The 14,206-nt window shown below is 48.5% G+C and overlaps 1 protein-coding gene across 1 annotated transcript in view; it reads left to right on the top strand.

Moving 5' to 3' along the window:
• tspan18b (tetraspanin 18b) overlaps positions 1-13,658 on the top strand; it is a 28,610-nt gene extending 14,952 nt beyond the window's left edge. Inside the window, exons 2-9 of the mRNA XM_047034291.1 lie at positions 1,343-1,427; positions 9,138-9,233; positions 10,595-10,789; positions 11,141-11,215; positions 11,342-11,440; positions 11,722-11,898; positions 12,550-12,633; positions 12,826-13,658. Coding sequence (XP_046890247.1) covers positions 1,425-1,427; positions 9,138-9,233; positions 10,595-10,789; positions 11,141-11,215; positions 11,342-11,440; positions 11,722-11,898; positions 12,550-12,633; positions 12,826-12,873 — 777 coding nt within the window. The 5' untranslated portion in view covers positions 1,343-1,424 and the 3' untranslated portion in view covers positions 12,874-13,658. The remainder of the gene's footprint in view (positions 1-1,342; positions 1,428-9,137; positions 9,234-10,594; positions 10,790-11,140; positions 11,216-11,341; positions 11,441-11,721; positions 11,899-12,549; positions 12,634-12,825) is intronic.
• Positions 13,659-14,206: the final 548 nt, after the last annotated feature.

Raw genomic sequence — 14,206 nt, 5'->3', positions numbered from 1 at the left:
TTATAATACAAGATTATAACCCTCAGGATGACAGCTACAAGTGTGTCTGCGCTTGTTCTAATGGACTCTCTAAGTGACATGCTGAAGGGGAGCTGAGAGTTCTTGGCTGAGAAGTAACACAAAATCATTATTTCCCCACCAAACACAAATACGATAATATTTGATCATGTTAGGGGTTGTATTGTGTAGGCAAGTGGAGTATAATACTTTGTCAGAGGTACCAAATGCTGTGCTTTGGTCTACACAGATGTGTTATTGATTCTCTGTTTTTTTCTGTAGTCATGTATGAACATTGGGCCTTGTGATAAGAAAGTGTGTCATTTCAGTGCGCCTCTCAGCCTCAGTCCCATCCCACTCAGGGTTTGATTGCGTTTGCTAGATGTAATCACAGTGCAGGTCTAGATGGGGGAGGGGGTGTTGGTACAGTCGGCTGTATCCTGGTGAGTCGGAAGGCAATATGGTGTTGATGAAGGTAGTCTTCTGGATCCCTGTCTCAACACTCGAGGGAAATTCTCTATTCCCTTTCCTGTCAGGGTAAGGAACACTCAGTCTGAAATAAGCAGCTGGAAAAGCTGATCGTCACCATTGACAGTTCTCCATATTTGATAGACCTAGTTGTCACTGCCAGTACTTTGAAATTCAATACAAAGTATTGTCAGTCAGAATAGCTCTGCAGCTGACACATTCTTTTTATACACAATACCAGCAGTTTAATTAGCCTCTCGCTTCCATTTCATTATTTTCAGCTATAGGAGACACTTGTGGCAAAGCAACTTGAACAGTAAAAGTTTAAAGCATTTAGGTTTGTTAGCTACACTCTGCTGGAGATCCACATTGACAGTTCAACCAGCAACATGTAATTAGTATAGTATGCTCTTCTTCCATGAATAATGCATATGCTCAAGGTTAGCATCAGGGGCCGCACAGGGAGAGAGAATGTGAGGCTCAGTGATACATGGTAATTAGCCAAGAAGAATGGTGTACAGATCACAATACTTAACAGTAGGCATTACATTTTTACCTGAGTGAATGCAACTGGATAGCTACTATCAAAGGCATTTTTTAATTTTATTTTTTACACCGTTACTGTTAATTTATCCCTCCGGCTGAGCAGTGGGATATTCAAAAAAGTAATACGCCAGCGAAATGTCGTATTTGCTCACCACAGGGGAGCGTGTCATAAATAATAGATTGTCAATTCTATCTTAATACCCAGATGTTGTTGTTCCGAAATGGGTGTGTAGTCGTCGTAGCAGCTTCCCATGCAGGGACGCTAACAATGCCAGCACGTCCATCTCTCAAGCGCCCCGCTTGACCCTTGTCTGTCTTTCTGTCTCCACAGCTCATGACAACAGGAGAGGAGAGGATCCAGAGAGAGAACCTCAACCACACCTGAACGACGAAAAGGTCATCGACGGTTACCCATGGTAACGTAACTTCATCCATTCACGTCTCTGGGCGAATTGTGAACCCCTCCGCGTGGTTCCGGCAATTTAGACAAAGGCATTCATCTAAAACCGAAAAAATCTCAAATTTAAATTCCCCCCACCCATTTGCAAACCCACCCAGTCCTCCCTATCCCCTCCAAGAAAATGCGCATCTTACATCACATCTCCCTGTGTGTGTTGGGGCTGAGGTGGTATTCAGGCCCCATGCTGAGAGCAGCTTCATTCAGGCCCACTTTTCACCACACAACGTGAGTCATCTCTAACAGAACCTTGGTGTAAGTGGGAAGGAAACAACAGGGAGAAAGAAAAAGAAATTGGTCGACAGCCTTGCGTTCGTCAGCGTTCCCACTGCAGACGCTCCCCAGCCTTTGTCACCCAGAGGGGCCAGAGGTCCTGCATACAGCCCACAGAGCTTTCTGTTCGACCACTTAGCCTGCAGCAGCCTGGTCTCTGTGAAGCCCTGATTTGCATTGAGATCCGAGTTCGTATTCAGAGCACGAAGGGGAGGCAGACGTGCATGGATCGAGAGGTTAAAGGGGACTTCAGACGGTACACAACAATGACAGATACACGTCACTTTTAAAGGTGCTTCTTTACCAAACAACCAAAGAGGCTGCTTGTTTCTTGATATCTGGTTTTCAGTGTTTTGAGTGGTTCTCAGTGCTGGGAATACACAAATATACATGCTTCCTATGGGTGTTTTTGGACTACAACACCCAAAACACAAAAGCTCAGTTCTTTTGCAGATCCTCTTGCCATGCAATGGTGTCAATGTATTAAGCATAAGCCCCCTTGTCACATTAATATCCAAGCATTTGCTCTTCCAGGCTTCTGCAGTGGCAGCTGATTGGTTGAGGAACATTAACAAGTCATGAATCTTTGGCACATAGACGTGCATGTGCATATGCATTTTTACACTCACAAACACACACACATATATTGTCATTTATTTACATGAGTGGTGAGATAGCATATGTGCTGTGGGGCCTGGTTTAGGTGGACATCTTCCTCTGAGCGTCTCACTCGAACATATGTGTACCAACCCCCATCTCTCTCTCACACACACACACACACACACATTCTTCTGGCTTTGCTTTTGATCTTAGAATAAATATTCAGTGTAACCTCAGCCCGGTGCACAATTAGGCTTTGCTGTTGTTTTCCAATTTTTTTTTCTCTCTTTCATTTATTGGTTTTTGATCCGCCTCTTCTAAGCTTTGTGTACCTTTGGTATCAGGCAGCTCTGGAGTGCTGGAGCAGAGCCGTGAGTAAACAGAGTCCAGGCATGGGGCTTTGGGACCTCTAACATATGGCCTTGTAACCGGCCCTGAGTGAGCGCTCATTAGATAAATGGTTGTTCAGGCTGTCCTCGGACCCCTGAGTGTTCTGCTCTGCTCTGTTTGTGGGGAACAGGAACTAGGCCTAAGTAGATATTCCTAACTGGCCAGCACACAAAAGGCCACTTTCCTCTACAACCCCACCCCCACCCCACCCACACACATCCCCCCCCCCCCCCCCCCCCCCCCCACATCCTGGTAACCAAGGAAACTGATGTCCTTTTTACGCCGCGCACGCTCGCTTGTCTCAGAAAGTGTTTTGCGTGTTCCTCAGAAGGATGTGTCTCACAGTGCACATTTGGGTCTGACCAAATAAGAACAGGGAGTAGTTTCGGTTTTACTGCCCAGTACTCTGCTTACCTTTCTGTAACTTGTCTCTGTCAAAACAATGTGCCTGCTGTGAGCTTGACAACGGGGATGGATTAACATGTGTTTTTGTGAGTGTGAGTGTGTGAGTGTGTGAGTGTGTGAGTGTGTGAGTGTGTGTGTGTGTGTGTGTGTGAGTGTGTGAGTGTGTGAGTGTGTGAGTGTGTGAGTGTGTGAGTGTGTGAGTGTGTGAGTGTGTGAGAGAGAGAGAGAGAGGGAGAGGGAGAGGGAGAGGGAGAGGGAGAGGGAGAGGGAGAGGGAGAGGGAGAGGGAGAGGGAGAGGGAGAGGGAGAGGGAGAGGGAGAGGGAGATTCTGTGTGTGTGGTGGCAGGTGAAAGCGCAGGTATGAAAGCTACGTCCATTGGAGATAGGGGTGCCATTGTCTACTTCCATAAATACCAGCTGAGGAGGTCAATGTGTTTTCATGTACAACAGTGTGATGAAAACCATCATTGTATTCAGAACAATGTACTGGCAAATGTAATACTTTTTGACCCTGTCCTAGAATCTTGTTTTCAGTGAGTATGTTGAACAATCGGGGGGCTCACAACGAGTATGTGTGCGCGCAGTTCTGACCGGTGTTCAGATCAACCCGCGTCTACTGTCTCGTCTGCGACCTAAGTCACTCTGTCTGGGTCTCACGGTTCCATAGGTTCGTGCATGGAGATGACACGTTTGTTTTTGGGTTGCCTAGAGATGCCCCTGCGAGAATCTGATTACACCCAACCAACCACGGTGTCGCAATGTCACTGGGCACTTTTTTATAATAATTGGGATTTTCTTGGCCGAATGAGATGCGTAAGTAATGGTTTGCGTCTCTAAATGAATTCGATCCAGTATGACTCAGACATACCCAGAGCATTATGGTTCAAATGGTCTTACATTAGGCAAAGATAATCTCTCCCATTGTCATCACACTTATTACTTAACGCGAAAGGCCTTAAATTGAGTTACAGCTCAATTTAATTTCAGTTTTCATGGAAAGTCCCAGTGGGTGTCCATGTCTCTGCTACCCAGCGTCCCCTGGGAAACCCCTCTTTGAGCCCTAACAGGCCGCTTGGAGAAGTGTTTATGTGTTCATTGTTCCTCCGTGACCGCATGCTCTCGCTGACGGGGGGAGAGACGGAGCTCCAGGGGAGGGGGATCGATGACCCATCGACCGTCCGCCCGAGCTCGCTATTGATCCGTCCTCCCAGAGCCGGTTAGGATCTTCGCTCAGCCAGAACGAGGTGCTGACACACACACACACACATTTAATGCGAGGCTCTCTGCTGCTCTGTAGTGTCTTCTGCGGGAGAATCTGGAGGGATCACGCTGTGGAGGGATATCAGCCAAGATCTTCTGCCCTCCCCCCTCCCCTCCTCCCTCCTCCCCTCCCCCTCCATCTCAACCACATGTCCTTCCAATGGAGTGCAGCCAAGAGGCAATGGGATATCAGGCACTTGAATGTCTTCGCCGTGTTCACCATTTATCCTTATCTGGTTTCTTTATCGGATGAAGAAAGGTGACTACTTTTTAGGGGAGAGTTGGAATGGGAGTCCAGCTGGGCTCTTGAGATAGTGGCCTGCAGGACGATTGACGGCACAGGGTCTGGCTGCATCTGGCTCCCTGTTCCTCCTGACTGGGGCCTTTTGGAACTCATCTGACTATTGTTCATGTGTGAGTCAGCTGCCTGGTCAGAGGACCACTGACCCCAAGGCTGTAGAAGAACTCCAGTCCGTAAACACAGCGCCTCCCAGAGGCCCGGCAGAGAACTGATCCTGCTTGAAATTCTAATTGGACACGGGAGATCAATTCATGCGAGTTCCCTGCTGGTTCCACTAAGATGTGAAATTCATCATAGACCACCCACTCTTCCTTGTGAACGGTCTGGATTTACAGGCACCCCATATATTTTGAACCAATTAAAGCACCTTGCCCGAGGGCTGAACAGTAGTTTGACCCTGGGATGGTTGCTAATCTTCCCACCATATCAAATGGCACCGTTCTGAAGATAAAAATCAGAGAATCCGTTTTTGTTGCCCTGAGCGGGTGCCAAGCCAACACTCTCTGGAGGTTGTCAGCACCAGAATTATGTACAGCATGCGACTAGAACACTGACATCTGCGGTTGTTAGCTTTTGCTTTCCTCGATGTCTGCGAGCGGCGTGCCCTCTACAGAAGCACAGTCCTGTAGATACTCACTGCTTGGTATTCAGCACACTTCAAAGCCCCTCCATGTGACAGCAAAGCCCAGGGCTCATTCCCTCCTAATTGGAGGTTCATTAAGGGACCTGACGGCCCTCCGGGGAGCTCCGGAGCTCCGGCACGCCGGCGGAGGAGGCCGTCCCTGCTCTCATTTTGGGCTGTTTGCTTGCCGAGACTCATTTGGGGTAGTCACCGAGAGAAACGAAAAATGGGTTTTTAATTGAGATGAAGGGTGATTTCACATGCGCGCGTGTGTGTGTTCCCAGAGTGTGTCTGTCAGAGGGTGTGTACTGTCGGTGAGAGGGTGGGGGCGTGGGCGGGGGCAGGGGCGGGGTATTAGTGGCCTCAGCGGTCAGTCTATACAGACCACACACATCTGCGGCCGCCTACAGCTACACTATTGGTCTAGTGGGACAATTTCCATACTCCCCGGGGGTCAATTAAGGGAGATCAGTTTGGGGAGTCGTGACATTTAAACGGGGTCAAGTTCCAACCCTCATGATCTCAGCGGTGTCTGAGGTACTAATGATGATTTGGTATGCGGGCACACGGTTACTTTTGAGGGTGTCTTAGAGGAGGTGGAGCCTAGGTGAAGACACTGTGTCCTTGTCCTAATCCATTTGTCCCGGTGGCTGGTGAGGGGATAAGGGAGTACCCTGTTGGCTCGGCCACTTAGTCACTTCATTAATCGTGCTGAAAGTGTCAACTCCCAAGGAGAACCACCCAAGGATGTTTCTATTGTAACAGGAGATGTGTTCTGTCCAGCGTCTTCCTTATCTTCGAATAACCGTGCGCTGACGGGACTGTCGACATGTCGATGGTGTGGACTCTTAAGCCCTAGCTACTGTAGGAGTTGTGGAGGATTGGTTTGGGCCCATTGCCCCCAGTAACCCTGCTCCTGATTGGGGAGAATGTAGGTCATGTGGGATTGCAGTACTCTCGTTACTGTTAGGAGCTGAATGGAGATCAGTTCTTAACACTCCAGGCTCATCCTTAACCACTCTGAGAGTAAACAGACAAACTGGCCCCGGACCAGTAACCACATACAGTAAATATGGCTCTGAGATGGATTCAGCGCTGCATGACATTTTTATGATGTCGGTAATGAGAGAGGCTCTGGTGGCAGACCAAGCTGCCGTTAACTGGCAAATACCTCCAGGCACAGACTGGCTCGCCAGGCTCGTCAGACAGAGAACATGTTATTCTCCCGTCTGCATCGATCGCACCACAACCACTTCTATTTTCTGCCCAGCATTTATCAGGGGCTGTTTTTTGAGCGGCCGTGTTTGCTTGAGGCTTCAGGAGCCATGGCTGTATAGAGCCCTCCCTTCTCGGTCTAGTAGTTAACTGTCTTAGCGGGGCTCCTGGGAGCCAACGCTGCTTTCATGTCCGTGGAAGTCGGTACTGGCGCAGGATGGTCACTGAGCCTTAGCAGGCCTGATCCCAAGGGCTCCATGGTGATCGATGAGGATGTGATTTCTCTGGGGAGTCATGGGAAAGAGCGAGTTTGTTTATTCTGCACTTTCTCCTGGGTCCTGTGGCAGTGTGATTTATCCTGGGCTGCTGCTGCTGCTGCTGCTGCTGCTGGGCCTGTTACCGGGAGCCCTGACTCAGTCCCCAGGCTCCACTCTTTTCCCTTCTTTTTTTTTAACAAGGGATGCATTTTAATACAGAAAGGGAACATTGACTGTAGATCTAAGAGGGGTTTAACCCTGAGAAAGAGGTTGGTGTTGGGGCGGGGGGGGGGGGGGGGGGGCGGGGGGGGGGAGGTTGGGGGCACTGCTGGGAGAGGGGGGGGGGTTAGACAGGGGAAGGGGGGGGGGTTAGACAGGGGAAGGGGGGGGGTTAGACAGGGGAAGGGGGGGGGTTAGACAGGGGAAGGGGGGGGGAGTTAGACAGGGGAAGGGGGGGGGTTAGACAGGGGAAGGGGGGGGTTAGACAGGGGAAGGGGGGGGGGTTAGACAGGGGAAGGGGGGGGGGTTAGACAGGGGAAGGGGGGGGGGTTAGACAGGGGAAGGGGGGGGGTTAGACAGGGGAAGGGGGGGGGGGGTTAGACAGGGGAAGGGGGGGGGTTAGACAGGGGAAGGGGGGGGGGGTTAGACAGGGGAAGGGGGGGGGTTAGACAGGGGAAGGGGGGGTGATTAAAATCCTCACTAGCCCCGAGAATGCCAGCGGCTCCCATAGAAATAGCGGGAGGTATGATCAATACCTAAGCATATCATTATGATTGAACGGCGGTATTTAACCACAGCTCTAAATCAATTTCCTTAAGTCTGAGTAGAGGAGGAAAATAAATGTAAAAGAGCATTGGAGCTCTGATGAGAAGAGAAGGGGGGGGGGGGGGGGGAACGGCAAACTAGTTTCCGCCCCTCATGCAGCAGAGAAACCCTCCCTGCAGCATGCTTGGTCCATCGCTCAGTCTCTGGCTCTCTTAACCTGCACAAACGGGAAATCCTTGAGACTGAAAGCTGTCTGGTTAAAGAGAATCGAGGTTATTTCACAGCTGAAGGGCTGAGGCAGCCTGCTGGGTCCTGCCTCACCTGAGAGGAATGAAAGCCGGGGTCGATAGTGCCCCAGCCTTAACCCCCAGTCTCAGAGCCGGCCTCAGAGCAGACAGCCCAGAGGAGTCATCTCACAGCAGATACAGGCAGAAGGGAAAGACTGCCAGAAGATTATGTCAGGATCACACACTGGAATGCCCAAAAAAGGAAGAGAAGGTGAAAGGAAGACATTTTAGGTTTTGATTCAGAGCTTGGCCGGCTGGATGTGCCCAGAAGCCCAGTTCTATCTCTCCAGCAGCCACATGGTAGAATTGTCTGTTTCCAGAATGTCCCATAGGCTGTGCATAATCAGCTTCCCAGCCAAAAAAACAATAAGCATGCCAGCCAAGTGACTGCCTCCTAGTCTTTTTTCTTTCTTTTTTTTATTACAGATGGCTTTGCTTGCCTTTATGGTCTAAGCTAGTATTATGTAGAGAGGACACAGGTTATGTGTCCGCTCGGCTGTATTGTCTTACTGTACCCCCAACCTTATATAAACGGGAGGTTTAGTGGAGCCTTCATCAAGGAGGAGGCTGTGGGTGGCATAGGGAGGGGCCACAGGACACCCATGTGCCCTTCATTAGGTTGGAGTGGTGCCTGGATGATGGGCTCTCATCAGGGAGAGTGTGTGTCAGGTGGAGAGATGGCCTGGGGGGACAGGGGGGCCTCTGGCCCTCATTACATTAAGAGGGAGATGCTCTAGAGTAAAGGGCCCAAGCTTTCAGGATAATGCACATTGGTGTCCAAGTCTCGGGGCTCATATCCGTAAAATGCGCTGAGGTACACACACCACATGCACCTTCTGGGAGGGAGGGAGGGAGGGCTGAGGGACGTTCTGTCCGTCTTTCACTTTAAGTTGAAAGTAAAATGACACGGGTTGTCACAGTGAGAGACCTAGTGAATATTTCATCGAGGTTTTAGGGATGGCTTCGAGAGAGTTGCGGTTACAGAATTCAATGCCCGAGGCGACAATGTAAGGATTTGTTGTTGAGATTGAATTTTGTGAAGAGACAGGCGTGTGTTTGTGTGTGTGTGTGTCAAACGTTGTGTCCATATGACAGGCGGAACTCATTAAAAAAAGTATAAGCTGGGGTTTTCTGTGTAACATTTTGTTGGCAGTTGGAAATTAACAACTGAACTGTGTGTGTCAGAATGTAAGCGCAAGCATTTGGCAGAATTCATTAACTGACAGACCTGTGTGTGTGTGTGTGTGTGTGTGTGTGTGTGTGTGTGTGTGTGCGTGTGTTTGTTTTCCTTCAGGGGCTTGGAGAGGCTTCAGCTAGAGGGACAGCCATGGAGGGCGACTGTCTCAGCTGCATCAAGTACCTCATGTTTGTCTTCAACTTCCTGATCTTTGTAAGTAGCCTTCTCTCCTTCCCTCCTGTATCCATCCCTTCTATCTCTTTCTGATATGTCTTTTGTTTTTCACACAGCCAGACACATTTGCAATTCATTAGACAGAGGCAATCTTGATGCTATTAAAATCCCTTATTGATAAGATTTCAGCTTCTACACACACATATAAAGAGGGGCACATGTGGGGATGTGCTTGTGTTGATTGGCACCTGGGCTTATCCATCCTGATCACACAGTCACAGGTAATAGCATCAAGGCAGACAACATGGGGGATGGGATTGAGGAGGAGGCGTCCTTTTGTTTCAGTGCTCTGTACCGGGAGCCAAGCCGCTCACAGGCAAGAGCGGTAAACGGCATCAGAGGGTTGGATTAGCCTGATCCTTAACTACTCAACAACCAGTGTGACTTATCAGCCTCACTTTGTGTGTAATCGTCTCAGACCGTTTCTGTCTCGGAAGCCCACGCTAGCTCTCAAAATGGCTACCTCCGCCATCTACGGCCCCCTCTCCCTTAGAGCTTGACGGGTTCATGATGTGACGTTCACTGAAAGGAGGCCCAGGTTTCTCAGACAAGAGGAAGGAGCTTGCGTGAGAAGTGGGAGGCTTATTTCTCCCCCTCCTTCCTTCCTTCTCTCCCTCCTTTCCTCCCTTCACACCAATGTACCTCCTTTTTCTTAATCACGTCAAAGTTTCCCGTTGAGACATGAGAGAGAGGAGAGTGGAGAATGTGATGGAGGGAGTTGGGAGGGGGAAGGGGGGGGGGAAGAGGAGGGAGAGATATCTTTGATAGGTAGAGGATGGGGGTGAAGCCTACCTCAACCCACCCCCCACTGAGGCGTTAAGACGTTTCAAATATCCAGCCCTTTACCTCTCCCTCACCCCTCCTCTCATCTCCTGGGCTTTCTCATCTCTCACCCTGTGGTTGTCTGTTTAACACTGCCTTCTTCAAGGCTACTATCTATAGCACATCTGTGTTTCAAGCATACCAAACAGAACTAGATTTTTGCAACTAAAGTAATCTGTCATTGCTTGTTATTGAATCAGTGTGTGGTTGTGTAGTTTATAAGAGGAACCCATTTATGAATACAGAATTTCAATATACCTGTCTCCCTTTCTCTCTCTTCCTCCTTCTTTCTCGTCTTTTGCTCTCCCTCTTTCTCCTTATTTTTCTCTTTCACTCTTCTTCTCTCTCTCTCTCTCTCTCTCACTCTCACTCTCACTCTTCCTCCCTCTCTCTCTCTCTCTCTCTCTCTCTCTCTCTCTCTCTCTCTCTCTCTCACTCTCTCTCTCTCTCTCTCACTCTTCCCATCTCTCTCACTCTTCCTATCTCTCTCTCTCTGTCTCTCTCTGTGTCTTTCTTAGTTGGGGGGCTCCTTCCTCCTGGGGGTGGGGGTCTGGGTGCTGGTGGACCCGACAGGTTTCAGAGAGATCGTGGCGGCCAACCCCCTGCTTTTCACGGGGGTGTACATCATCCTGGCCATGGGGGGCATGCTCTTCCTGCTGGGGTTCCTGGGCTGCTGCGGAGCCATCCGTGAGAACAAGTGTCTGCTGCTGTTTGTAAGTGGGGCACGGTGTGGCCGTGGTCTTTGTTTGTGTGTTAGTCTGTGGCTGTGGTCTTGTGCGTGTGAAGGGGTTTGTAATGTTGGTCTTTTTGTATTATGAACTTAAGTTAGTTTTTCAGTTCAGAGATTTTTTTCGGTTCTAAAATGGAACAGAGTCCGGTCCAATAAATAAAGGACAAGAACATTCCGCCTTTGGGGCCTTTTGTGTTCCAAGCCTCGTAAATAGTTAATGCTGAGTGAAGTAGGGACAGCCAGATTCAGGTTTTTAGTGACTCGCTCCCACTTTCGCCGACACTCACTCTCCATTACTCTCTCTCTCTCCCTCCCTCTTTCTTGCCCTCCGCAGTTCTTCATGCTCATCCTTCTCATCTTCCTGGCAGAGTTGGCGGCTGCCATCCTCGCCTTCATATTCCGGGAGCATGTAAGTTGATCCTGCAGCAGTTGAACCTCTCGCCTCTGTCCAATGACCTCCCTTGATACTGTGCAAAACACTCCTGGGTGTCCCCATGGCGACTCTAACCTCAAATCCCATTGGTTGTTGCCATAGCTGACCAGAGAGTACTTCACCAAGGAGTTGAAGAGGCACTACCAGGGCTACAACAACACAGATGTGTTCACCTCCACATGGAACGCCATTATGACCACGGTAAAGCCAGTGTTGATGCACAGCACAATACAAAAAGCTGCTGGCAATGCATATCCTGACACTGTACAGCCCCACATACACACAACAGTCGTAGACTCTCGTAGACAAACCGAAGAGGTTGTCAGCCTCTTCAGAGACATCAACATTGACTGATTTCTTTCGGTCAATATTCATGCCGGAATGATGCGTACACAGTTCTGGAGAATTGACAGTCAAGTACACACACACAAACAGGCACTTAGATCTCACTTTCTTTCTTCCCTCTGTTCGCCTCCCCTAAGTTTGACTGCTGCGGGGTAAACAGTCCCGAAGACTTTAAGGATAGCCTGTTCCGGCTGATCAACCCTAACGACATGGTGCCTGCCGCCTGCTGCCAACGCAGCGTCCAGGCTGCAGACGTGGCCTACATCAGCCAGGAGCAGTGTCTGTCGGGCCACATGATGTTCCGGAACAACAAGGTAGGTTCTGGAGCGGGGGCTTGCTGTGTCTGTCGGTGGAGCCTCGGGGGCAAGAGGCGGTGTGGGAGGTGAAGGGCTGGCTCTTCACTGGCTCTCTGAGCCTCTGCTCCTATCAGCTTAATGAGAGCAGAAGACAGTGTGGTTGGAGAGAGGATATCATGGGACTGGCTCCCTCCTCCTCGGGCTGATTAGTGTGCTTCTCCATGTTTGGAGTGTCAAGGGATGTGTGTGTGCGTGTGTGTGTGTGTGTCTGCATATGTGAGATTCAAAAAAGGATTCTTCTTATTGTTGTGCGTATATCCATGCGCTGTATACCGTGTTCGGGGTAGTCACGTGCAACAATGCAAGCATGTCTGTCTAGTTGCTTCTCTGCTGTGTCCCTCACCTGTTGTTGTTTGAGCCTCTGGAACAATGAGAAATATCCGGAAGGCGTTTTGTCGCCTCCCTTCACACAAAGAGCCCCTCATTAACAGCTATTGAGGCTCGGGGGTGACCCGTCACGATTCAGATTCAGCCATTCAGACAAGCTATTGTCCAGAAGCTCGCTCAATTATGGCTCTGAGGCTATGTTCAGTGTTGTCTTTGCGTATGATTGCGTTAATCTTGACAAAGAGAATGTGAGCGAGCCTGTGTATCTCTGTCTGTTTACAGGGCTGCTACTCTTCAGTGGTTGACTACTTTGAGTTGTACATCTATGTGGCTGGAGCACTAGCCATTGTGGTGCTGACGATTGAGGTATGTACTTTTTGTTGCTAGCGTTCTATCGTACTTTTGTTGCTAGCGACCACTTTCAAAGACGTTGTTTTCTTATCGTTCTAATGGCAATTTATCCTGGAGTTTTAACTGTAGTTTGAGTGTCATCTAGTGGTGAAAAGTGTAGTTGCATGTTGTAAAATATCTGCGTTCTTGTGGTTTCTCTGTCCACAGCTTTTCGCCATGGTCTTCGCCATGTGTCTGTTCAGGGGGATCCAGTAAGTCTACTGCAACACGGAACTTTTTGAAAAGGGAAACCAGGAGAAAAGAAAAATGAACACTTTGAACACGCTCAAAATGAACAGCAAATTTCTCGTTCTCTTTTTATATCCGGAAATTCGATGGAAAGCAACCTTCAAACAACTCGTACTTCTCAGCTGGAACTTTGAGGTACTGGGTCTCAACCAAGCATAACCCTTAGAGAAAAACAGAAATGAGAAATCAAATGTAAAGTGATTTGTGTGTAAAGTTGTGGACCATGTCTAGCATGGTCCGTGTGTAAAGTTGACCAGGCATGAAGGGGACCATGCAGGTGAAGCCTGACCAGAAGGCACTGCACTGACTTTTGGATGAAGAATATTTATACTGAGTACAGAAACGTTGGCTGAACTGTATTGTGTTTTGCGTACACTTGGCTGTTACCCCTTTCCTTTTACTGCCATCACACCCTCCCTGAACACGTCCTTGTTAAAGCTTCACATCTCCGATGCTGTATTATAAAACTCCATGTACAGTATAGTGTGTCTATGTGCTTGTGTGCAAGAGAGAGAGAACGAGGGGGAGGGAGAGGGAGAGAGAGTGTTGTGTGAGAATGTGCCCCCCCCCCCCCCACCCCTTTGTGATCATCCCCCAAGCTTGAAAGTCAACTTCTGATTCTTTTTTAATTGTTTATTTGTATTTGGATGTTAATTGCAATAGTGGTTATATGTGGTTTTTTGGTGAAATGTATGTGTATGCATTTGTACTAGATTCTTGAAAAAGAATGACATAAAATGGCATTCAAACTCGTTGTCCCGACTCGTACTTATTCTTGTGAACATTGATACATTTGTCAAGTTTAATGACAAACTTATTGAGTTTAATGACATAGTTTAATGATGAATTTCAAGTTCAATAACCACATTTCTTTAATCTAGTCAACTGTCTTTTAAAGTCAGGTTGGTCTGTTCTGCTCCAGATGGAAGGGTCCAGCTGGTCCAGCTCAGTCAATAATATTATGCATAACATGTAGGCACATGAGCTAAAGGTGTATAAATGGCTAACATATGGTACACTTAGTCAAATATAACAGTAACTAGAGAGAGTACAATTTCTGGGGAAATTGTGAGGTGTGCTTTATTCTCCTACTGTATCACCTCCCACCCATATCCCTCCCATATTTAACTAATATCAAACATCTAAACATTTGGAGAAATACAATATTTGTCATGGGTAGATTCCATTGAAAGGAACGGTTGCAACCAAATCCATTGATTCCCGCTTTTCACACTTAGAACAGGAGTCCCAATGTTAAATTAATGGCCTACATAATACCACAATAGACATTCTCAAACCA

The sequence above is a fragment of the Hypomesus transpacificus genome, chromosome 14 (genome assembly GCF_021917145.1).
Source record: "Hypomesus transpacificus isolate Combined female chromosome 14, fHypTra1, whole genome shotgun sequence".
Lineage (NCBI taxonomy): Eukaryota > Metazoa > Chordata > Actinopteri > Osmeriformes > Osmeridae > Hypomesus > Hypomesus transpacificus.
The sequence above is the reverse complement of the archived record's forward strand: the minus strand, read 5'-3'. Positions and strand labels throughout refer to the sequence as shown.